This window comes from Aquarana catesbeiana, linkage group LG09 (assembly GCF_042186555.1).
Source record: "Aquarana catesbeiana isolate 2022-GZ linkage group LG09, ASM4218655v1, whole genome shotgun sequence".
Lineage (NCBI taxonomy): Eukaryota > Metazoa > Chordata > Amphibia > Anura > Ranidae > Aquarana > Aquarana catesbeiana.
Window position 1 is genome coordinate 280,025,820 of NC_133332.1, and position 26,452 is coordinate 280,052,271.

The 26,452-nt window shown below is 40.7% G+C and overlaps 1 protein-coding gene across 1 annotated transcript in view; it reads left to right on the plus strand.

Annotated features, from left to right (window-relative positions):
• The window catches only part of NR6A1 (nuclear receptor subfamily 6 group A member 1), a 149,690-nt gene that overhangs the window by 43,095 nt on the left and 80,143 nt on the right, over positions 1 to 26,452 (plus strand). Inside the window, exon 3 of the mRNA XM_073600981.1 lies at positions 14,061 to 14,291. Within this exon, the coding sequence (XP_073457082.1) occupies positions 14,061 to 14,291 (231 nt within the window). The remainder of the gene's footprint in view (positions 1 to 14,060; positions 14,292 to 26,452) is intronic.

The window sequence follows — 26,452 nt, forward strand, 5'->3', positions numbered from 1 at the left end:
AACAGTATCAAATATCTCACTAGTTTTAAGGTGCCCTCTTTTACTCTTATAATAAAAAACATTACATAAAAAAATAAAGTTTTTTTTTACTCAGATGCATTATCTATATCCGTAATCGTTCTCTTACGGAAAGGTTTCTTCAAGAGCTGTGAAAATGTGGAATAGACTCCATCCAGCGGTGGTTCTGACCGGCTCAGTAGATTGCTTTTAAAAAATGCCTGGATTCTTTCCTAAATGTACATAATATAACTGGGTACTAACATTTATAGGTAAAGTTGATTCAGGGAATATGCCTCTCGGGATCAGGAAGGAAGGAATTTTTTCCCCTTGCTGTAAGCAAATTGGATCATGCTTTGCTGGGGTTTTTTGCCCTCTTCTGGATCAACTTGTGGGTATGTGGGATTGTATGATTTTTTTTTTTTATATTGGTTAAACTAGATAGACTTGTGTCTCCTTTCAAACTGACTATGTAACTTGTGATCTGCCCAATTTTTTCTGCTCGTCATCCATCCTTATTGTTAGTGAATTTTATGTGTGGCCCAAGGCAATTCCTCTTGCTCCAATGTCTCAGGAAGGTCAAGTATTGCAGCCATCAGGAAACTTGCCCTACAAATGTCATGCAGCCAACTCTGTAGTGCATGTACAGTAGATAAGAAATGGCTGCCAACCAGCTGCAAGAGATTTGAAGCACAAAGGATGTCAAATAGTTAAAAAAATGTATTTTATTTAAAAAAAAAAAAGATAATGGTTTATGATACGCAGTGCTTTAACAATCTATGTGTCATTATTTAGGCTGCTTTAAAGTATGTGTAAACCCCAGCAAAGAACTTCTCTCTTGGTACATTTTTAAATATAACAAAAAAGTGTTTTTTTTTTTTTTTTTTTTATATCTGATAAAAAAATACCTGTGATTGCCTCAGAAATTCATTGCTGTCCTGGTTATTCTGCACACTACCTGTTTTCTCTTAAAGTGCTTGTTACCCTTAAAAAAATAAATAAATAAATAAAAATGATCCCGTTCCTTTAAAACATGTTATACAGCACAGTGCTGTGTAATTTGGCTCTTTCTATCACCTGAAATACCTGGCTCATCCTGCCTGGTTCTGCCCTTCCCCCTGTAAACTGACCATGGTTTATCATGGCTGCTGAGCCTTGACACCGTGGTTAGTTTACGTGCCTCCGTCACCCGCAGCTCTCCTCTGTCCTCCCCCCCCCCCCCCCCCCCGGCCTGTCTGCTCGTGACAGTGCCTGCCCCCTCCCCTCCTGCTGCTGAAAAAACATTTAATGTGTCATATAATCCTCTTTGTTTCCTAATGCTATGTGCCCCAGTCTCTGTGTTATAAGAAAAAAAACGCCGGCTATATCTGATTTCAGAGCAGCGTTCACGTGACCGGCCGCCTCACTCCTCCTCTCGTTTCGACTGATGTCAGCAGGGGAATCTTGGCTGTTCTAGCTGTCAGATCAAGAGGGGAGAGAGGCGGCAGGTCACATGAGTGCCGAGCGGCGCTCTGAAATCAAGTATAACCAGCATTTTTTTTTATAAAACACAGAGACTGGGGTGCACATACAGTGGATATAAAAAGTCTACACACCCCTGTTAAAATGTCGTCAGGTTTCTAAAAAAATTGAGACAAAGATGAATAATTTTTTTTGAAATTTTTCCACCTTCTTAATGTGACCTATAAACTGTACAACTCAGTTGAACAACAAACTGAAATCTTTTAGGTGGAGGGAAGTAAAAATAGAAAAACTAAAATAATATGGTTGCATAAGTGTGCACACCCTTAAACTAATACTTTGTTGAATCACCTGTTGATTTTATTACAGCACTCAGTCTTTTTGGGTATGAGTCTATCAGCATGGCACATCTTGTCTTTGCAATATTTGCCCACTCTTCTTTGTAAAAAGACTTAAATTTGTCAGATTGCGAGGACATCTCCTGTGCGCAGCCCTCTTCAGATCACCCCACAGATTTTCAATCGGATTCAGGTCTGGGCTCTGGCTGGGTCATTCCAAAACTTTAATCTTCTGGTGAAGCCATTCCTTGAGTGATTGATTTGAGTGTATGCTTTGGGTCATTGTCATGCTGAAAGATGAAGTTCCTCTTTATGTTCAGCTTTCTAGCAGAAGCCTGAAGGTTTTTTGCCAATATTGACTGGTATTTGGCACTGTTCATAATTCCCTCTACCTCGACTAAGGCCCCTGTTGCAGCTGAAGAAAAACAGCCCCAACACATGATACTGCCACCACCATGCTTCACTGTGGGTATGGTGGTTTGCAGTGTTGTTTTTGCGCAAAATAAATCTTTTGGAATAATGGCCAAAAAGTTCAACCTTGGTTTCATCAGACCATAACACCGTTTCCCACATGCTTTTGGGAGACTTAAGATGTGTTTTTCCAAAATTTAGCGGGGCGTGGATGTTTTTCTTCGTAAGAAAAGTTTTCCATCTTGCCACTTTACCCCATAGCCCTGACATATGAAGAATACGGGAGATTGTTGTCACATGTACCACAAAGCCAGTACTTGCCAGATATTCCGGCAGCTCCTTTAATGTTGCTGTAGGCCTCTTGGCAGTCTCCCTGACCAGTTTTCTTCTCTTCTCGTCCTTAAATCAATTTTGGAGGGACGTCCAGTTCTTGGTAATGTCACTGTTGTGCCATATTTTCTCCACTTGATGCAACTGTCTTCACTGTGTTCCATGGTACATCTAATGCCTTGGAAATTTTTTTGTACACTTCTCCTGACTGATACCTTTTTAACAGCGAGATTTCTCTGATGCTTTGGAATCTCTCTGCGGACCATGGCTTTTGCTGTAGGATACAACTAAGAAAATGTCAGGAAAGACCTACTAGAACAGCTGAACTTTATTTGGGGTTAATCAGAGGACTTTGGTTAGTAAGGAGGAGTTATGGTTTAGCCCCCAGACATTTTGAACACAATGAAGTCTGAGCCAGCAGCCTTTGTAGTTAAACCCTTTATTTTTTTATGTTTTATATTTTTTTTTGCATACCCAGCAATGAACAATCTTCTGTTCCAAATTCCCGTCCTATAACATGGCATGTTGCAAAAATGTTAATTCCTTGTTTTTTACCAGATAAAGTGGCATGGAAGATTGGAATATTAGCTGCAAAGTGGAGTGGAGCAGGATTTGAAGCTTCTTCTAAAGCCAGGTACACACGAGCCGAATGTCGGGAGACAACGGCCCGTTCAAAAAAAAAAAAAAAAAAAGGCATTCGGCCCGCGTGTGTGTCGGACTGTCCGATAGAAGCCAGCTGTTTGGCCGGCTTCTGTGGAACGTGCATGCTGGAAAACAGCATCTGACCGACTCCCGATCAGGGCTCTCAGCCAGTGGCAGAGAGCGTGATTGAAGTGTTCTGGCTGGGGGACCATCCCCATGTCAGAACATAACAGCTCAGCGGGGGAAGTCGCTGAACTAACCTTGCATGGTTAGTACAGTGGCTCCGACCGGAGCGGAGGTGTTTTTTTTCGTTTTAACTCATGGGGTTGAATGAAAAAATACTAATAGTGTGTACCCGGCTTTAGTCAGATGTTCATGCAGATTAACAAAGTTGTCTCAGTGATCTGTGGGCAAAACATTCCTGTCCTGACAACTGCCAGCCCTAAACAGCCTCCCAGAGAGGCCATAAATAATATGCTTCAAAATCACAAGCCCTTTAGGCGCACACCTTCACCATTTTACAACCCAACCCTCCTAATACTGCCTGTTCTCTGTCGCTTCTACTTCGATTATTCAACTTTATTTAATAAGATCTCTAATGAAGTTTCTAGGGAAATTAGCTTATGTTGTGTGTTTAAGAATTAACATTTCAAACTTGCAAAAGTGCATCTCAAAGGTAAAAATGAATACTGAAGAAAAGGTGTTAAGTGACCTAGCTAATTTATAAACTCATTAAAGGCATAAATAAGAAAAAAATTGGAATTAATAATAAAAAGTATCTCGGTGAAAATAAAGGGCAAATATCACTAATTTCAAAAATGTGTCTTCAGCAGGACATTTACAGATATATTTTCAATGACTTAGAAAAGACTGATTTTCAGATCATTGTAAACCATGTACAAGAAAATAGTGACATTTTTCAAACTGTACACATCTTGGTAGAAACCTTGGGCACATCTTTTCTTTTTGTAATCGAATGTTGCTGTTAAACCTCTGGTCTAACATTCTAATTGGCTTTCTGGTTTGATTCTTTACATTTTATGGTGGTAAATTCTGTGGTGTCTGTTTTATAAAGAGGTGATTGGCACTATGGCATCCTTAGTGCGGTGTTGGTGTGGGGTGAACAGTAGGTCAGGAATGTGCCTCTGTGTTTTTTAAATGATGCAGTATGAAAGCTATTTATATTTCACTTGGGAGTTTTCTGTACCTAAAGTGTTATATTTGTATATAAATTGTATAGTGCAAATGAAAATAATTGTAATGTTAGAATATACATCATTAATTGCATTAATTTCGCATAGAGCATGTTAAATATTTTTTGGATAATGTTGGTCTAAAAATGATTTTTTTTTTTCACAAAACAATGCAATTGCCTTTTGGTTTTGTATATGTTACTATGTATGTATATGTATGTATGTATGTATATATATATATATATATATATATATATATATATATATATATATATATATATAATTTTTTTTTTTAGTTAAAGCACATCTAAAACAAAACGTACTATGGTGGCTGCATTGTTTTGTTTTTTCAATTATTATTATTATACAGGATTTATATAGCGCCAACAGTTTGTGCATTGCTTAAGAAAATTAACACAGCCTTATTTCTTTATTTCTACCTTGTAATCCTGTGAATACATGACATCTTGTTTTATGTGTCCTAACATGGTTGTGCTCCCCTGATTTGCACTACAAATGTGTCCTTTCTTACCTTCATCTATTTTACGTGGGTGGCAGGAGAATTAGTACTTTAAAAGATGCCTTAAAATATACATTTTTAGTACAATTGTTTAGTTTTAAAGGAAGCTACAAGGACACACATAGTGTTGGCTATATCCTTAAACTGCATTGGTAGTGCGCAGGTTTAACGACATCTAATTACAAGGACACAACGTTTCAATGGGTATCTTCTGCACTTGCTGAGATCGTTATTGGCCTTAAAAATAAAAATGAATGCAACCACTGCATCTAAGGACTTGTAAGCTTTATCAGATTAAAATTGTGGATTGGGTTTCGATGTGCTTTAAATTGGCTATTATGCACACATCCAATTGTACTCATAAAGCAGGTCAAATACAGGTTAGAAGGAGTGCAAATGCTTGAATTTTGAATGATTTAAGAAGATACTGAACCAATTCCATAGACATAAACCCAAAGCTCATTGACACAAGCCCTGTTAATGTACATTGCATAAAAACTACACAGTGAAGAGATAATGAACTGTGACTGAGTAACAGTGCATAGTAAAAGGCATGCATGTGCTTAAATAATGTACAGGAAACATACAATGACTGGGGATGCATGATAAATGGTTAGTATATATATTAAAAGGAAGGGGTGCAGTAAAGAAAGGGTTACAGTGAATGAAGTGTTAAGTAACATGGTTAATGGACAATGCCATCTTTACATGCCTCTTCAGTTCTCCACTTCCCATTAATACCCACTTCTACTTACCTCCGATCAGCTAACCACCTCTTTCGCCAGCAGCTTGGGCATCTCTAGATTTCTTTACTGAGCAACCTGTGCAACGGTTTATTTATAAGACCCAATACAGAAGCCATCTACTTACAGGTCTGAAGGGAGATAGCTTTTCCATTATGCCCAATAGAGAATTTGCCGTACATTCTCCATAAGTTGCAATCAATCAGCCTGTTCAAGATGACTGGTAAAAGTGTAGACTTTGGTGGGGGTGTTGGCTGACTGATAAGTAGAAGGGGGTATCTATGGAATGGGGTTGGTAGGGGAAGCAGATGGAGCTTTTTAGCATTGATGTGGTGCATATAAACTTTTGAAAAATGTTGTCCATTTTATTTAGTTTTTGTAGTGCCACTCAATTTTTAAAGTCTCTATTTTATTTGTAGATAACTCTAATATGCTTCATACCCCTTGTAAAAGGGGCAACATACAGGAGGCAGCTCTAGGGCCAGCAGATATAGTGGCTATTATCTTTGCACACTACTCTGGCCAGGCCACTGTATGTGTGGACGTGTAAGCTTTATCAATTTTGGCTAGGGGGAGGGGAGGATGAGCAGATGGGCACATACCTGCCTTGGGGGCATGAGGTTCTTCCTCCATATCTGGTTAGCTGACAACTGCTGACCTAATGGCTGGTACCTTTACACAGGCTTTATTATCTTTTTATAAGGGGAAGGTTCTATTTTACCTGACATGTGCATTGATTGGATGGAGTCAATTAGTTGAGCTCCCTAAGGAGTACTGAGTTAGCTCTACAATGTTGACAAAAAATAAAGGAGAATGTGTTGAAATTTCCCACATGACCTCCAATAAATAAACTCTTGGTGTACTAAAAATCTGATGCAAGTGAGCCTCCACCCAAAAATATACTCACCAGAGATGGGACATAAGAGCTCCAATATATACTCCTTAGCAGGCACTCCGCATTTTTTCTTGTTAGCAACGTGAACTTCTTTTCCCAGAACCCAGTTTTTGGTTGGAGGCTCACTTGCACCGGATTTTCTAACAGCATTTGAGGGAATTTGTTGGATATCACTTTCTGCTTGATGTTTTTTACATTTTTGGTGTGCGCATAGTACACCTAGAGTTTATATATTGCAGGAATTTTCTACACATGGTGGACACTTTTTTCACATTACAATTAAGTTCACTGTATCACTAGTTGGACTTTTATTCATTGCCTGGTGTTTTGTATATATTTGGGATATCATATGTTTATTAAGCGCTGCACTTTTATTGTTTTGTTCATTCACAAGGATTTGTATAGTCATCTTGCGTGCCAGCAGCTGAACTTATTGGTACCCTCACTACATACAATTTTTACTTCCAAATCACCTAATTAGGCACAAATATTTGTAGTACATGTTTTAAGCTGAATATTGATAAGCGGGCTGAAAAGAAACATACAGATTCCTCCATCCATACAAGCTAGAAAGGAGGAATCCTCCCTGCTGCGCTATTGTATTCTGACAGCGGGGACTCAGCGCTGCACCCAGTCGAACGAAAATTTGCCAGCAGTCCTGTTTTAGGAGTTGATCATTAGATTGATACCTTTCAAGCAGGAATGGCCACACTCAGGGGTAGTTGATCCAGGGAATATACTGATTGCCTCCTGAGGGATCAGAAAGGAATTTGTTTTTCCCGCTGGACCAAAATGGATCATGCTTTTTTTTTTCTTGTCTTTTCTTTTGTCTCTGGATCAACTGTGGGATTGTATATATGGAGGTTTTCTCTTTGTGTTTGTTTTTTTCTTTTTCTGTTGGTTGAACTAGATGTTCTTGTGTCATTTTTCAACCTATGTAACTGTGGCTAGCCCGATCCACAATCATGGCAGGAGGTTTTGTATTATAGAGCAATTTAAGAGTGCACTCACACTGGGACTGTTTTATCTGAACCCTGCTCAAGATCAATACACCCTCCTCACTCCCCCACTTGTCTTCACTCACACTGGACTATAAGGAAGTGTTCTCAGGCACACTTATGCTAGGGATCCCAAAGTTATCATTGCTTCAGTACACACTAAAGGAAACTATTCTGGGCCTTTAGGGAACCGCACCTGGGACCACCTTTTCCAAGTGGTCCCTGTGTGATACGCTTAACCTATCTCAGACTCGGTTCAGAGCACTCACACTACACAAACTAATTAGTCCAAGAGTTGAACTATGCCAGGTGTGAAGTGCCAATGTGAGTGCACCCTAAGACCCCTTTCACACTGGGGAGGTTTCCAGGCATTTAAGCACTGGAAATAGCCTCTGCTAAGCAACTAAAAACCGCCTCCCATTCATTCAAGTGTGACTTTTCACACTGAGGCGGTGCGCTTGCGTGACGTTCCGAAAAGTCCTGTAAGCAACATCTTTGGGCTGGTTTGGGAGTGCTGTATTTAGGGCTCCCAGAACGCCCTGCCCAAAAGCACCGCAACACATGAGTTTTTAACCCCTTCTTTGGGGTTAAAAGCACCCCACTAGCAGCCGCAAAGCGCCGCTTAAACATCGCTAGAGCACCGCTAAAATGAGCGGCGCTTTAGCGCGGCCCCAGTGTGAAAGGGGTCTAAGCAAAACTGCTTAAGATTACAGTTGACATTTCACTATAAAAAAAGGTTAGTAAATCAATTTGAAGGTTCAAGTGTTTTTATTCCTAAGCCAGTCAAGGATAAAAGATGTAGGTTGCTTGAAACAATATAGACTTTGTTTCACAGCCTGAAATGGTTCACCAGTTCTTAGAAAAAGCAGTGTTTACTCACTCACTTTATACATTTACTTTATACACTCACCAGCCACTTTATTAGGTACACCTTGCTAGTACCAGGTTGGAAACATTCCTCGGAGATTTTGGTCCATGTTGACATGATGGTATCATGCAGTTGCTGCAGATTTGTCTGATGCACATCCATGATGCGAATTCCACCACATCCCAAAGTGCTATATTGGATTGAGATCTGGTGACTGTGGAGGCCATTGGAGTACAGTGAACTCATTGTCCTGTTCAAGAAAACAGTTTGAGATAATTTGAGCTTTGTGACATGGTGCACTATCCTGCTGGAAGTAGCCATCAGAAGATGGGTACACTGTAGTCATAAAGGGATGGACATGGTCAACAAAAATACTCAGGTAGGCTGTAGAATTTAAACGATGCTCAATTGGTACTAAGGGGCCCAAAGTGTGCCAAGAAAATATCCTCCACACCATTACAGCAGCCTGAACTGTTGATACAAGGCAGGATGGAGCCATGCTTTCATGTTGTTTACGCCAAATTCTGACCCTACCATCTGAATGTCGCAGCTGAAATCGAAACTCCAGTTTTTTTTCCAGTCTGTGCGAATTGCAACTTCAGTTTCCTGTTCTTAGCTGACAGGTGTGGCACCCGGTGTGGTCTTCTGCTGTTGTAGCCCATATTCTTCAAGGTTCGATGTGTTGTGCGTTCAGTGATGGTATTCTGCAATCCTTAGTTGTAACGAGTGGTTATTTGAGTGACTGTTGCCTTTATATCATCTCAAATGAGTCTGCCCATCTGGCATCAACAAGGCATTTTCGTCCACACAACTGCCGCTCACTGGATATTTTCTTTTTTGGACCATTCTCTGCCCACCCTGAAGTTGGTTCTGTGTGAAGTAGATCAGCAGTTTTTTTTAAATACTCAGACCAGCCTGTCTGGCACCAACAACCATGCCACCTTCAAAGTTACTATCCCCTTTCTTTTCCATTCTGATGCTCTGTTTGAACTTCAGCAAGTCATCTTGCTGCCATGTGATTGGCCGATGATTAGCAATTTGTGTTATCAAGCAATTGAACAGATGTACCCAATAAAGTGGCTGATGTGTGTATATTAGATGTGTGTGTGTGTGTGTGTATATATATATATAGATATATATATATATATATAGATCTATATATATCTATAGATATATATAGATCTATATATATATATCTATCTTTATACTATATGATATAAAGCAGACCTGTTAAAAGGGTTTACAAAATAAGTAAACCAAAAACTAGCCGTTAGACTTCAGTCTGTTTATAGCACACAACACACAGGTGAATCTTCAAAAATAGCAGCTTACATCGCCACAGTTAGAGGAAGTGGGTGTTCGGCAAGAATTTCAAATGCACATTCAATGCTCTTTTAATGTAGGGTTAGGGCCGGGTGTGCGGTTTGGGGTCTTTTATATCCAGTGATTTATGTGCTTATTTTTTGTGCGTTACACAATGTGAAAGAGAAGCATGGGGTTTTTTTTATGGTGCAGATGTAATAAAATCGACTAAGCTGCATGTTGCATGTATTTTTGTGCATTTACCCTACTTATCAATAGGCCTGCTTTACACTCATAAACGCAAACATTTGGTGTGTTCTATATTTCAAAAAGGGCACCACTGAAATCTAAATGGGCTCTTAATGATGCCTTACAATTCATATTAACCCTTTGTCTGCCAGAGAAAAGCCTCTGTTCTGTGTAGCAACAGAGGAGTTAACATTCTCAAAAGCTGACTGTTATTGTTCATCAGAGAGAACAGAAAATGTAAATTGTATGTCCGCAAGCTAGAGGAGCTGTCATGTAAGATTTGGTATCGTCTGATTGTAACTTTCCCACTGCGACAGAATTGGGCTGCCGACTCTCTGAGCACAATCCTACTTGGCGTGCCGTCATTTTCAGGAATGGAGATGTCAGATGGAGAAATGAAACTGCCAGCATGATGACTGGAACATTTTAGTTCGTTAACCTAGATGTATCCTAATTATCTTGGATCTGCGTTTAATCTCAAATCATGCTTCATATTGCAAGTCACTTAAAATAACTGCACCTAAAGTATCTCTGTGCAGTATTGTACAGCGGGATTTATCTAGATAAATCCTTCTTTTGTTGGGAATACACTGGGAGATAGAAGACAGATATTTAAAACTTGTTCAAACAGCATGTGATTCAAAGTTAAATTATCAATGACAGAAATGGTTGGTAATTCTATTAATTTGGACCAGTCCTGCATTTTTTCTTTTGTTATGATCAGTGATGTAAATATATCTATTGGTAAATGACCAAAAAGTACATTTGTTCTAGGCTGACCTAGAGACACCCATTGCTGACTTACCAATGGCCTGATCCTGTCCCCTATGAGGATAAGCCAGAGTATTGGGAACAAAATGGGGCATCTGAAACAATCAGTTTGACAACAGACCTCCTAACTTGTTGGGAAATTTGTGAGCAACCCATCCAATCCCAAAAAGTGAAGTCTGTGTGCTCCCTTAAGCAACAGAGCAAATTGCATGGTGGGTCCTGGTGTGAGGCGGTGGTCAATTCTTCTGGGCTCTTTGGGTTGACTGTCTAAAGCCAGACTTAAGCCCCATACACACTATCAGATTTTCAGCTGATTTTTTTTCCTTCAGATTTACCAAAACCATATAATATGAGGTCAAACCTTAGGAGTTTCAATTTGTATGCAATCAGGCAGGCCCTTGCACTACATGGTTTTGGTAAATCTGAAGACAAAAATCAGCAGAAAATCTGATAGTGTGTATGGGGCTTAAGATCTTGTATATACTGGTGTGCCCCCTTGCTCTTTTTTTTTTACATTTACTATGTTGGTCTTAGGAACTTGCTCAAGGGAGAAATTGGAGTATTGACTCCAGCACCAGTGCCAAACATTTATCAGCCCACTTGCATTTGAGCTTAGCATAAAGCTAACACATTATGTGGCACTTGTGTTGATTAGGACAATCTTGTTGCATTAGGTGTCATTACATGTTCAGTGGGCATTAGAAACACACATTGGGCACTTCCTTTTGTCCCAAATCTGATATGTTATTCCCCTAATGCTCTAGAGCAGCCTTTCTCAACCATGGTTCCGTCAGAGGTGGCTAGAGGTTCCTTAAACAATAGAGTCTAAAAATGTATGACCAATAACTGGTGTGCTCATTATATTATCGTAGATACATAGATATTATGCAATGGTTGTGACCATAAAGTGCAATATTGGTGTCTATAAACTATATTATAAGTCCATAGAGTGAAAAAATTAGTAACAAAGTGAGTATATATGAAAAGACAACGCAATGTTATCATCAAGGTTTGGCTGATGCGTTTCGTCTAAGTTGTCTACATTCATGTTTTTACAAGTGCTTATTTTATTCTTCCAAATGTGAGTGTTCCCATTTTTATTTAATTTCCATTTATACCTACGGATTCACACAATGCATGATATATGGTAAGGACAACCCACCTGGACTAGTGGATATCGGTTGCTTTCAAGCCGTGTCTGTTTTGAGCCATCTGCAGGACGTAGGGTTGATTTCCCATCTTGGCTAAAAGTATACATGTGGATGCTCCATCTATTGGTGTTCACACCACAAGCCTTGGACACTCATTGGGCGTACGCTTATTTGAGTCCATTGGTTTTGGTAAGTCTTTTTACAATCGGTGGTGGCTGTCTTCCATATCTACTCATCTTAGTATTTACGTTATCAAGGACTATATCTTCTCATTCGATCCAGTCTTTTCATATATACTCGCTTTTTTACCAATTTTTTCACGCAATGGACTTATTATAATATTGTTTATGGACACCAATATTGCACTTTATGGTCACAACCATTGCATAATATCAATGATATAATTTTGAGCACACCAGTTACTGGTCACACATTTTTAGACTCTAGCAATACAGAGCTTTTTTACTAGCGCTACACATATGTTATAATCACTTGTTTGCGTTTTGTCTATTGCTGTGCAGGCTGCTGTTTGTCTAGGTGTCAGCGCAATATATTTTTTTATAATTTTGTGTTCCTTAAACAATAGGCAATGTCTGCCTTTAACATATAAAACCACTGCCATCAGAGATCGTTTTAGCTATCTGGAAGGGGAGCATTCTTTCCAAAGACCACCAGTGTGAGAAGCATTCTGACCACCACACTAATGTTCTGTGAGCTGTAGATATAGTTATGTTTGGCAGGGGTTCCCTGAGACCAGAAAGTTATTTCAAAGGTTCCTCAATGCTAAAAAAGGCTGAGAGAGGCTGCTTTAGAGCAAGCCCAGAGACCCTTTTTTTAGTGCATGAGACAATCTGACACCAACTATAGCAATTGGCTAGAAGTGGGGAAAATGAACACTTGTTATATTTCCATATATCAACGGGTCTGCTTCAGGTTTTTCAGAGAAAAGAACAGATAAAATAAAAAAATGTATGGCATCTGTGACTGAAAAATGATCACTACACAGGTGGGCTTATCACAATCTGATTGCAGGACCAGCCTTATTATAAAAAACAATTCTGAAAATATAATTCTTAGGATGGATGTAGTACTCTAATACATATTATTGCATCCCTAACTTACCCAGCACTTTAATGCATATATTGTAATATATTGACTGTCCAGCAGCTAGAGGTAAAAACTGTTTGATGTACAGTTAAACTACGCATTGGTTTTTATTCAGTGGTGTGTTTTGAGTGGAATTAGGCTGACCATAGATGTTTAGATGTTACACCATATCTGTCGATCCTTGAATGACTTGAAGTTGTAAGACTGTCAATGATTTTCTTCCAGAAGCAGGAAATGCTTTGATAATTTTTACATCAAAGAGAGAGAGAGAGATTAGCAAGTAAAGCAAAGTTTTTTGGGTTTTTTTTGCAATGTGATGGAAATTTCTTTGTGCAATAAGGTTTATTTCCAAACCTTGGAATGATGTGTTATTGCATCTGCTTGGCCCAGCTATTGCATGCAATGTTCCCACTAGGTGGTGGTAACTTTTATTGGGCATTGTAAGATCACACTAAAATTTGATGGATTGATCTAAATCTGCACATCTTCCTGCCTGCAAATTCTGATGTAATAAAGCTGAACAACTAATGCCCTGTACACACGGTCGGATTTTCTGACGGAAAATGTGTGATAGGACCTTGTTGTTGGAAATTCCAACCGTGTGTAGGCTCCATCACACATTTTCCATCGGATTTTCCGACACACAAAGTTTGAGAACAGGCTATAAAATTTTCCGACAACAAAATCCGTTGTTGGAAATTCCGATCGTGTGTACACAAATCCGACGCACAAAGTGCCACGCATGCTCAGAATAAATAAAGAGATGAAAGCTATTGGCTACTGCCCCGTTTATAGTCCCGACATACGTGTTTTACGTCACCGCGTTCAGAATGATGGGATTTTCCGACAACTTTGGGTGACCGTGTGTATGCAAGACAAGTTTGAGCCAACATCCGTCAGAAAAAATCCTAGGATTTTGTTGTCGGAATGTCCGATCAATGTCCGACCGTGTGTACGGGGCATAACACTTTGGAAGTAATCTGTAAGTGATTCCCAGGGTCTGTCATGTAATTTTGGAAAAGTATTTGATTTACTTTGACAGTAAGTTACATAATAATACCCAGCTGTTCTTTCATCTCCATAGATGACCGCGTTGACCAGAGGGCGTGCCTTATCTGTGGGGATCGTGCCACAGGACTGCATTATGGCATCATCTCTTGTGAGGGCTGCAAAGGATTCTTTAAGCGCAGCATCTGCAATAAGAGAGTATACAGATGCAGTCGCGATAAAAATTGTGTCATGTCGCGAAAGCAGAGGAACCGTTGCCAGTACTGCCGCCTCCTTAAGTGCCTCCAGATGGGAATGAATAGAAAAGGTAATCTCTTAAAACACCACTAAACATGTATGGGCTTTTTAAATGATGTGTTGCAAAGAGCATGGGTGGAACTCATCATAATTTAGCTATAATCGTAATAGAATCAACATACTAAAGGAATTGGTAGCTTTGAGGTAGAGGGCATGTGAAGACCTAATAACATAAAATAAGCACATGCACATATCCCAGGTTTGATCCCTTAAAAGATCATTCACCTACAGAAAAATATCTGTTGATCTTCCAGATACGCAGTAATTTAATTCCCTGTTTTTGACTGAAAACATACACTTTTCAACTTTTCAGTCAAAAGTATTGGGACACCACACCTGCCTTTACACGCACATGAACTTTAATGGCATCTAAGTCTTACTAAGTCTTACTCTGTATGGTTCAGTATTGCATTGGCCCACCCCTTGCAGCTGGGAAGGCTGTCTACAAGGTTTAGGATTGTGTCTATGGAAATTTTTGACCACTTTTCAAGAAGTGCATTTGTGAGGTCAGGCACTGGTGTTGGACAAAAAGGCCTGGCTTGCAGTCTCCACTCTTAATTTACCGCCAAAGGTGCTCTTTTGGGTTGAGGTCAGGACTCTGTGCAAGCCAGTCAAGGGCCTCCACCCCAAAATCCCTCATCCATGTTTTTGTGGACCTTGCTTTGTGCATTGGTCCTAATCATTTGGTGGAGGGGGAATTATGGTGTGGGGTTGTTTTTCAGGGGTTGGGCTTGGCCCCTTAGTTCCAGTGAAGGAAACACTTTTGGACAATTTAATGCTCCCAAATTTGTGTGAACAGTTTGGGGATTGCTCCTTCCTGTTCCAACATGACTGCACACCAGTGCACAAAGCAAGATCCATAAAGACATGGATGAGTGAGTTTGTGGTGGAGAAACTTGACTGACCTCAACCAGATAGAATGCCTTTGGGATGAATTAGAGTGCAAAATGCGAGCCAGGCCCTCTCGTCCAACATCAGTGTCTGACCTCACAAATGCCCTTCTGGAAGAATGGTCAAACATTCCCACTCTTAAACCTTGTGGACAGCGTTCCCAGAAGAGTTAAAGCTGTTGTACATGTAGCTGTAAAGGGTGGGCCAACTTAATATCGAACCCTACGGACTAAGACTGGGAAGCCATTAAAGTTCATGTGTGTGTAAAGGCAGGTATCCTAATACTTTTGGCAATATAGTGTATATCTTTTTTGGAATAAAATCTCAGTAGTCTATTGGTAAACTATTAAATCTCTCTCCTGCTGCACATCGCCATAACATAGAGAAGAATTGTTCTATAGTTCATGATGCGTACTGGGAGGACTGCTTGAGATAACATAGTAAGGATTGCTCTGAATTTTGGAATGGATCAACTGATTTTTTTTTTTGTTTTTATCAAACCGATAGAACAAAATGATTTTAAAAGTATAGTTAACAGACAACAAAGGAGGAGGTTAGGTTTTACATACACTTTTGGAAAGATTCTGTAGTAAAGGAAAATTGGCTTGTGAATGACCATTAGGAGACTATTAGATGACTGTGTAAAAGACTATAGGAGACCATTGGTGCATGGGTTAACGTAAATAAAATATTAGCCTGTTCATCTGAACATCATAATACCCACCTGTAATCTTATTAAAATGTTTTTCAGTTTAGAAGAGTAGGGATGGGCGACCGGTTCTGCCTGAGCATGAGTTCAGGCTGAACATTTGCCTGTTCGGCCATTCGCCTAACAGCCGAAATCCCAGGGTGTTCGCCCCAACGAACACCCTGCAATGCACTGAGCGGTGCACAGTGCATTCTGTGCCCTGATTGGGCAAGGCTTTGCCCAATCAGGGAGCAGTGTAAGCTGGTTGTTAATGAACAGGGACAGGAAGCCGGCCGAGTCATCAGCTGTCAATGGGTTTCCCTGCTGACAGCTGAAAAAAAAAAAGTGGCAGTTAAAAAATAAAGAGAAAAATGGCATGGGGTCCCCCCCCCCAGTCCATACCAGGCCCTTCGGTCTGGTATGGATTTAGAGGGGAACCCCCTGAAATCCATACCAGACCCTTATCCGGGCATGCAACCGGCAGGTCAGGAAAAGCGCCCCCCCCCGAACCATACCAGGCCACATGCCCTCGGCATGAGGGGGGTGCTTTGGGGCAAGGAGGGGGGACAAGGGCCTCATCCCCACAACAGCTGCCGGTGGTTGTGGGGTTTTGTGGGGGGGTAGCTTATCCCGCCCCCCCATGTGAATGAGTATCGGGATACATAGTACCCCTACCCATTCCCCAAAAAAGTGTAAAAAAGTAATAAAAACATGAGACAAGCCTTTGACAGTTGCTTTATTAAGTAATAAAAAAATAGCGTCCCTCAAAGTAAGTCCATCACGCTGTCCACCAACCCAAAAAAATTGAACACTCGGCCTCCTCTGAGGCCTCCCGCTGAATGCCTGCTCTGTGCTTTGACAATTCTTATATAGGTAAGGGACGGGACTAGCTGGCTGCATCACCCAGTTGCACCGCCCCTGATGTCACAGGCCGAGCAAGCACCAAGGCTCTTTGGGGTGGGGGAGGCAGAGCACTCCCAGCCCCAAAGCACCCAGCCCCCCATGTTGAGGGCATGTGGCCTGGTATGGTTCAGGAGGGGTGGGGGCCTCGCTTGCCCCCCCTTTTCTGACCTGCCAGGCTGCATGCCCGGATAAGGGTCTGGTACAGATTTTTTTTTGGGGGGGGGGTGAACGACTTTTTTTTATTTTGGTGTGGGGTTCCCCTCCAAATCCATACATGACCCGAAGGGCCTGATATGGACTGGGGGGGGGTGGCAATTATAACCACAGGTCATTTTAAATGGGATTTGACTCTTATCTTTAGAAATGTCATTTTTTGCTGCAGCGTGTTTTGTTCATGCTACAGATGCGCCACTTGCATTAAGGGGATCCTCTAGGCACTATATTTTAAAGAAATTTTTAATTTTTATTGTTGCACTTAATTCATTTTTTAATTTTAAAATTCACCACTCAACGCCACGGTTTTCATCTGTGGTGATTGTATTGAGTGGTGTGCTGTATCACCTTTCTTTGATATTGTTTTTATATAGCTATGCACCATTAGCAATGGGAATTTTTTACACTAATTTTTTCTACTTATCTTGATTTTGTATAAATAATTTTTCTTGATCCTCAATAAAATTGATTTTAAGTAAATTTACAAATTTTCATTGCCTTAAAAATCCCGTTAGAGGTTATATATAATGTTCTACAAAATTATATGGGATGATGGCAATGACATGTCCATACCACCAAGGTCATATATATATTCTCTTGTGCCCTTTGGAATTCCTACTCTGTCTGTAACAAACTCACCTCTCTCCATGACCCCTTTATTGCCAACTCATTTACTCTACCCGCTATTACCAAAACCTGGCTTTGTGAATCCGACACTGTGTCTTCTGCTGCCCTATGCCATGGTGGTCTTCTCTGGACTCACTCCCCCAGATCCAGTGGACGCAAGGGAGGAGATGTTGGAATCCTTCTAGCTCCACATAGCACCTTTCAGGTACTTGAACCACCTCCCTCTCTGTCACTCTCCTCTTTCGAAGCACACTGCATTCGTCTTATCACTCAAGATTCTCTAAGGATAACTGTGATCTATAGGCCACCTGGACCAGTATCAACCTTTCTTGATGACTTCTCTGCCTGGCTACCCTACTTTCTTTCTTCTGAAATTCCCACAATCATTCTGGGTGACCCTATTAATACTAACACTCCTGCCACTTCAAAACTTCTCAGCCTAAACTCCTCCTTTGACCTCCTACTCACTCTGAAGGCATTACCCTTGACCTTGTTTTCTCTCACCTTTGCACGCCATGCAACCTCTCTAACTATCCATTCCCTCTATCTGATCACTACCTTATTAGTTTAGCTTTCTCCCTCTCCTCCACCTCCTCTCCCTCCTCTCCCTCCAACCACCTAAAAGTTACCCGCAGAAACCTACATCATCTCAACCGTTCTCTTCTCTACTCTGCTACCGACAACCTCTATGAAAACATCTCACCCCTATCCTGCACCAACCTAGCCACTTCTGTCTACAACGCTTCACTTCTAGCCTCACTGGACTCACTGGCCCCCCTCACTACACACAGAATCAGGCCCCGACCCCTTCAAACTTGAACCAAACCGAAGATACTAAAAGTCTGAAAAAGCATAGTCCTGCTCATGAGCGCCTGTGGCGTAAGACTAAGTCTCAAAAAGATTTCAACCAATATAAATCTGCCCTCCAAAAATAAAATTCCAGTCTCCTCACTGCCAAGCAGACCTATTTTATCACTCTCATTAGCAACTTATCCCATCCCTGTCAACTCTTCTCTACCTTCAACTCTCTACTTCGTCCTCCACTGCCTCCACCTGCCAACTCACTCACTGCCCAGGAGAGTGCCAATCACTTCAAACAGAAGATTGATACAATTCGCGAGGTGATCTCTACTGTTCAGATACCCTCCACGCTTTACACTTCATTCCCACAGGTACAATCATTACTTCCCTCTTTCAACCCCACCACTATAGACGAGGTTGCTAAACTACTTGCTAACGTCCACCTTACCACCTACTCTCTGGATCCTGTTCCCTCGAAAATGCTACGTTCATCTTCTGGCTCTATTCTACACTCTCTAACCCACGTCTTCAATCTCTCCCTCTCTCCTGGCATCTTCCCCAACTCTCTAAAACATGCACTTGTCAGCCCCATACTTAAAAAGCCCTCACTGGACCTATCCAATCTTAACAACCTACGCCCCATCTTGCTCCCCTTCTTATCCAAACTGCTTGAACGTCTGGTCTACAACTGACTGAGCATCCACCTTGCTGATAATAGCCTTCTTGATCCCCTTCAGGATGGATTTCGTCCTCAACACTCCACAGAAACCGCTTTCCTAAAACTAGCAAACAATCTACTAACGGCCAAAGCCAATGGACACTATTCTGTACTCCTACTCCTGGACCTCTCTGCTGCCTTTGATACGGTTGACCACCTCAAAAAACGTCCACGCCTTTGGTCTCCGTGACTACTATTCGCTGGTTCTCTTCCTACTTATCCAACCGCACCTTTAGCCTTTCTTATGACTCTACTTCCTCCTCTATTCCTTTCTCTATTGGGGTCCCCCAAGGTTCTGTTCTTGGACCTCTCCTATTTTTAATCTACACCTCCTCCCTGGGTTAGCTGATAGCCTCCCATGGCTTCCAATACCACCTCTACGCTGACGACACCCAAATCTATTTCTCTACCCCTCAGCTCACTCTCTCTGTCTCCTCACATATCACTAATTTACTATCAGATATATCAGTCTGGATGTCACACCACTTCCTCAAACTCAATCTATCCGAAACCAAACTTATAATTTTTCCTCCCCTATATGCCCCTTTCCCTTCCCCTGATCTCTCTGTCAAAATCGATGGCACAACTATAAGCCCATCCCCACATGTCTAGTTGTAGTCCTGGACTCTGAACTCTCCTTTAAGCACCACGTTCAATCACTGTCCAAATCTTGCCCTCTCAACTCCCGCAACATCTCCAAAATACGCCCCTTTCTAACCAATGACACAACAAAGCTCTTAATTCACTCGCTGGTCATCTCTCGCCTCGACTACTGCAAATCCCTTCTCATTGGCTTACCACTACATAGTCTATCACCTCTTCAATCCATCATGAATGCTGCTGCCAGACTCATCCACCTTACCAATCGCTCTGTCTGCTACCCCTCTCTGTCAATCCCTCCACTGGCTTCCGCTCACCCAACAAATTAAATTCAAAATGCTAACTACTTACAAAGCTATCCACAATTTAGAACTCAGCTACATCACTAGCCTAGTCTCTAAATACCAACCTACTCATTCTCTTCGTTCCTCTCAAGACCTCCTGCTCTCTAGCTTCCTCGTCACCTCCTCCTTTGCTCGCCTCCAGAACTTTCCCAATGCCTCTTCAATCTTATGGAATGCCCTACCCTAATCTGTCCGCTTATCTACTACTTTATTATCTTTTAGACGATCCCTGAAAGCCCTTCTCTTCAGAGAAGCCTACCCTACCCACACCTAACAACTGTATTTTCATTTTCTCCATCAGCTCACCCCCCACAGTTATTACCTTTTGTTCCACTTGACCCTCCCTTCTAGATTGTAAGCTCTAATGAGCACGGCACTCTGATCCCTCCTGTATGGTTTTGTATTGTAAGTGTACTGTCTGTCCTAATGTTATAAAGCATTGTGCAAACTGTTGGCGCTATATAAATCCTGTATAATAATAATAATATAATAATTTCTGTCCTCTCAGGCCTTAATTGACAGGTAAGAGGGTACATTTGCATGACAAATTAGTTTATCTTTATAACCTTTAACCACTTCAGCCCCGGAAGAATTGGCTGCTCCAGGCCTTTTTTTGCGATACGGCACTGCGTCGCTTTAACTGACAATTTTGCAGTCGTGTGATGCTGTACCCAAACAAGATTGACATCCTTTTTTTCCCACAAATAGAGCTTTCTTTTGGTGGTATTTGCTCATCTCTGCATTTTTTATTTTTTGCGCTATAAACAAAAAAAAAAGCAACAATTTTGAAAAAAAAAACAATATTTTGTACTTTTTGCTGTAATAAATAGCCCCATTTTTTTTTTTTAAAAGAAAGCTATTTTTTTTTTCTCAGTTTAGGCCGCTATGTATTCTTCTACATATTTTTGGTAATAAAAATCACAAAAAGCGTATATTGATTGGTTTGCGCAAAAGTTATAGCGTCTCCAAAATAGGGGATAGATTTATAGCATTTTTTTTCTTTTTTTACTAGTAATGGCGGCGATCTGCAATTTTTATCGAGACTGCGACATTATGGCGGACACATCGGACACTTTTGACACATTTTTGGATCGACTGACAATTATACAGCGATCCGTGCTATAAAAATGCACTGATTACTGTATAAATGTCACTGGCTGGGAAGAGGTTAACACTAGGCGGCGATCAAGTGGTTAACTGTGTTCCCTAGGTGTGTGTTCTAACTGTGGGGGATGGAACTGACTATAGGAGATGAGAGATCGTGGTTCCCAGCTCGTAGGAACTCACGATCTCTCTCTCCTTTCCTCTCACAGAACTGGGATGTGTATGTTTACACACACACACGTCCCTGTTCTGCCTCTTGTGCCCGCAATCACTCGTCACGAGCATCGGCACCCCCGATGTGCAGCGGGCACACGCCTGCTATCCCGCTTAAAGGGATCGACGTATAGCTACAACGGTTCGCAGGATCATGCCGACCTGCCACAGTATAATGACGGTGGCTGGTCGGCAAGCAGTTAAGTGATTCCTAATAATATTCTCCACATCAGAGCATAGTGTTTACCTATAGTCTGGTCTGTAAATTGTTTTATCCTTTCTTCCTCTCAGTAAAATAGTGAGACCCACATCTAGAGTTTGGAAACATTTCTACAGTGCAGTTTCTGCTCAGAGCAACGCTGCAATGTGCAAATATTGTGGGAAGAAATATTCTTTTCCAAATCTTCTCATTCCAGAAAGACTTTCTGCTACTTCTGGATCATCACAAAATGTTTCTTCCCCAGCAGCATCTTTAAGTAAGGAAGTGTTACAAACTACAGCGTCCCAAAAATTCACAATCCCTTGATTTATAGATAAAATGACACCTAAGATAGATATTGACAGGAAGCTTTTAAATAATATGAGGGAAAGGATGTGATCATCACTGTAATAAGCAATTAGAAAAAAAAATCCTGATCGCCTCTCCAGAGCAGTACAGTGTCACTGTTGTGATACTGTACGCTCTGATGATAGTGTGTAAAAAAAAAAAAAAAAGTTTTTTTTTTTTTTTTTTACAAACTGTCATCAGTTAGTGTCCCTGTTCACCATTACACCAGTCATAAAGTGACGCTGTGCTACTCTGGTGACAGTATGCAAAGAAAAAATATATAAAAAAACATGATTTTATTTATTTTTCCAAACATTGTGACAAAAAATTACAACTTCAAAAACCATACCTCTTACTTAAATACCTTTGGGTGTCTACTTTTCAAAAAGGGGTATTTTGATGGATAGAAATTAGATTGACCAATTCTCAAATATATATATATATAGCGTAATTTGTATTATCTCTAACCTTCACATAGACTAACTAATGTACACTGGGTTATTTTATTTTTTTTGCTCCAATTTTCTGAAGAAATATTATTTATTTGCAAAATTTTATAACAGAAATTGAGAAATTTTTGAGAGTTTTTTTAACTAAAATTTTCAGTATTCTTTGATATATATGTATATGTGTGTGTGTATGTATGTGTGTGTGTGTATGTATATATATATATATATATATATATATATATATATACACAGTTCTATGTGTCTAAAAAAAAAATGTTAAAAATTTTATTTGGATACAGTGGGCTCCATTCATAGAACCAGATCACATTCAGCACTTAGTTGTTTTCCAAAATACTGTATGCAATTTTGAATTTACTACTGCTTTATGCAGTATTTACAACATAAAGCAAAGAAACTCTTGGTAAATACCACATAAAACAGGAGTAAAAGTCAAGTCACAAAAAAATAAGTGCATGCGGTAAATAAGTAGTGTAGTGATCCCGGCGTGCAATATTTAACCACTGGTTTACAAGTGTAAATCAGTATTTTTTGCTAGAAAATAACTTATAACCCCCAAACGTTGATATATATATATATATATATATATATATATAATATATATATCAGACACCCTAGGGAATAGAATGGTCGATAGTTGCAATTTCTTATGTCACATGGTACATGTGCAGCGTTTTTTAAAATGCAATTTAAAGAAAAAAATACAATTTAATGAATTGAAAAGAAAAAAAAACACAATATATACCCACATTTTTTTTGTGAAATATGAAAGATATTTCATAAAAGTAAAAGATCCCCCCCCCCCCCAAAAAAAGTGAAATTTTGCTTTAAAAAAAAAAAAAAAATGTACTACCACCCTGTACCAGAAGTGATGTCATAGGCCCAAGAAACACTGGCTAGGAGGGGAGGTTAAGTAGAAAAAAGACAATTGCCGGCATTTACAAAATCGGGAAAAAGACGTTGTGGGGTCCCCACCCAAATCCGTCTCAGGCCCTTCAGGTCTGGTATGGGTTTTGAAGGGAACACCCAGGCCAAAATTAAAAAGAAAGTGGCGTAGGTTCCCCCCAAAATCAATACCAGACCCTTATCCGAGCATGCAGCCCGGCCCCCCTCTCCTGAACCATACCAGGCCACATGCCCTCAACATGGGGAGTTGCTTTGGGGCAGGGAGGGGGGCTCTGTTGTTGGAAACAAAGGCCTCCTCCCCACAACCCTGGCTGGTGGTTGTAGGGGTCTATGGGCAGGGGGCTTATCAGAATCTAAAAGCCCCCTTTAGGCCATGGGCCTATCCATATTGAAACACCCTCCTCCACACATGATTGAAATTATTTAAAGCAAGACCAATCCCATTGATTCAATGGTTTCCTTAAACAGTTACATTCAAGGCAGGTTGTTTATGATCATGGTTACACGTGCTTGTGCTCTGAGCCCATCAAAAAAAAAAAAAAAAAAATCTGCATAGCTAGACAGTAATTTTACCCAACAAAAGCTAGAAGGATTTTTACTATACTGGCCAGCCTTATGGTATTTATGCAGGAATTTTCTGCCAGGAATCTGATGTTCATACATCAGTACCACGTGCAAGTACCCTCAGACTCTAGCCCACAAACTTACACACACTTTTTTACCCTGAAAATGGGGTGCAAATAGTGTGTTATATGCCGATACTGCAATTTGGGTTGCCTAGGAGGAAACGGGGAGGGGGGCGGGACGAGCACCGTCAGATTACATACAGCCAGAATCTCCTGTTTACTCAGCGGCCCCGTCTCCTGGGCCGGCATTGGACCACTGTTCTGTCTATCATAGAAGCCGGTCCAGGAGGCGGGACTTTGTATAAAAGAGGCCGCCAAGTAAACAGGAGATTCTCGCTGTATGTAATCTGACGGCGCTCATCCTTTCCCTCTCCCTGTCCCCTCTGAGGCAGCAGTAATCTGAGGTGAGGCTGCAGATGGGCATTGATCAGGCTGCATTCATGGCATTGGTGAGGCTGCATATGGGCATTGATCAAGCTGCATTGATGGGCAATTGTGAGGCTGCAGATGAGCATTGATCAAGCTGCATTGGTGGGTAATTGTGAGGCTGCAGATGAGCATTGATCAAGCTGCATTGATGGGTAATTGTGAGGCTGCAGATGGCATTGATCAGCTTGCAGATGGTCAATGGTGAGGCTGCATTGATGGGCACTGACCCTTATTTTGCTTCAAAGTTCTTTATTTAAAATGTAAGTTTTTCTTCCTGAAACTTCCCTCCTAAAATGAAGGTGCGTGTTATATGCCGATAAATACTGGTTAAACCCTGTGCTTTTCAGGATCTCAACACCAGGAAAATGCTTTTAAAAATAGGTGTTATGAGATTTAAGTGTACTTTCTAATCTGTTATTGTCCAGGACAATAAATGTAGTACTTGTGAAAGAGTTCAAGGTAGGAGTAAACTTGCATAATTCTTTTTAGATTAACATACACCGCAGGTCATGAAAGTCATCTGTATGAAATAGGATGCCACAAAAACATGAAAAATGATAAGAAAGGCCTAATTATATTGTAGCTTTTTGCCTCTTTAATAGAGATTGCTTTTTTAAGGCTATTTAAATTAAAATACCAAATGTACAAACACATATGTTTGTCAGTGGACACAACGCAGGATTTCTATAGCAAATTGCCAATTCCAAAATCTAGACTGGCTCTGAACCAATGATCAAGGTTGCCCGTTTTCAAAGCTATGCATCTTAGATCACCGACAAACTATATATTTTCATAGTATGAGAACTCCACCTAGTGGTGAATCAAAGTTTGACTCTAAACAAAATATCTAATATTGTACAACCACAACTTGGAATGCTGTGTAAAATCTACCTAAAAACAGAATGCGTTGAGTTTCAAATCTCATAAACCCGTATTTTTTTTCATAATAGAAAACATTTGAAATGTTTAAACTGAGAAAACGTATAATTTTAAAGGATAAGTTCACCTTTTCTTTTTTCTAAATTCTAAATTCCAGCTCCCCTGTGTACCACTATATTCTTAATGCAACTCTGTTGCAGAAAAATTTAGATTTTAGAACAAGGCCTTACATTGGCTTTATTTTTTAGAAAGCTTCAGAAACTTCCTGGTATATAGATTTGGGACAGAGAAACCAGTAAGACACAGGAAGGAGTTTATAAGACTATGTTTGCACAGCATCCTCAACGTTTTTCCATGCGTGAAATTTGCCCAGCTTGTCAATGTAGGCTGCCACAGCTGCTATGTCTGCATGCTAAACTCTCTGGGGTCGTGGGTTTGACACCCCTGATGTGTCCAGAGTGATTGGGTAGATGGTGTCTCCTCCTATTCCATAATTTTGGTAAATCTAAAGGAGATTGTACAGTGTATGGCAATCTTTATACACCTAAAATTAACTAGCTGTGCTGTCAGAGCCATTGATTGTTAATGGCACACCAAACACAGAAAAACATTTTGCCACATGAAAAAACGAGTGACAAACACAGCAAAATGCACAGTAAAAAAACATGCAACTAGCACCGCATCAAATTGTCCCACAGGAGCTCCCACTAAGTTAGGTGTGAATGGGGCCTGAAAGTGAAATTGGTGCATTTACACAAGAACAATAGGGCTCCTGCTCCCCCTTCAGCACCTGCTGCAAGAAGAGACATATCCTGCCAACTGCCGCCAAGTGTGGGGAGGTGCAGCAGCAGTAAACACTTAGTTTTCAGTCCAGTTGCAGAGAACAGAACTTGTATTAATGTTAAAGTTCAGCAAATACCAACAAACCATAGAGGGAAGGTGCCTGACCGAAAACACTCACAGAATGCAACAGCAATGTGTTGCAGAGCAGGTCTAAGGTGCACAGTCTCTGTCTTGAGCAGAATGTGGCCTGGCTGGTCTGTGCCCAATTGGGGAGGTTCCAGAAAGAATGGCCAGTCCTTATCCTTTCTTTGCTCGTCTAGAACCTATCCCTGCTGCTAATCACTGACCCTTTCAGACTAGTGAACTGTCCCTAAACTACCCACATGCAAAATGCATGCCAAGCCTGCGAGCCAGGGCCTTAAATAGACTCTG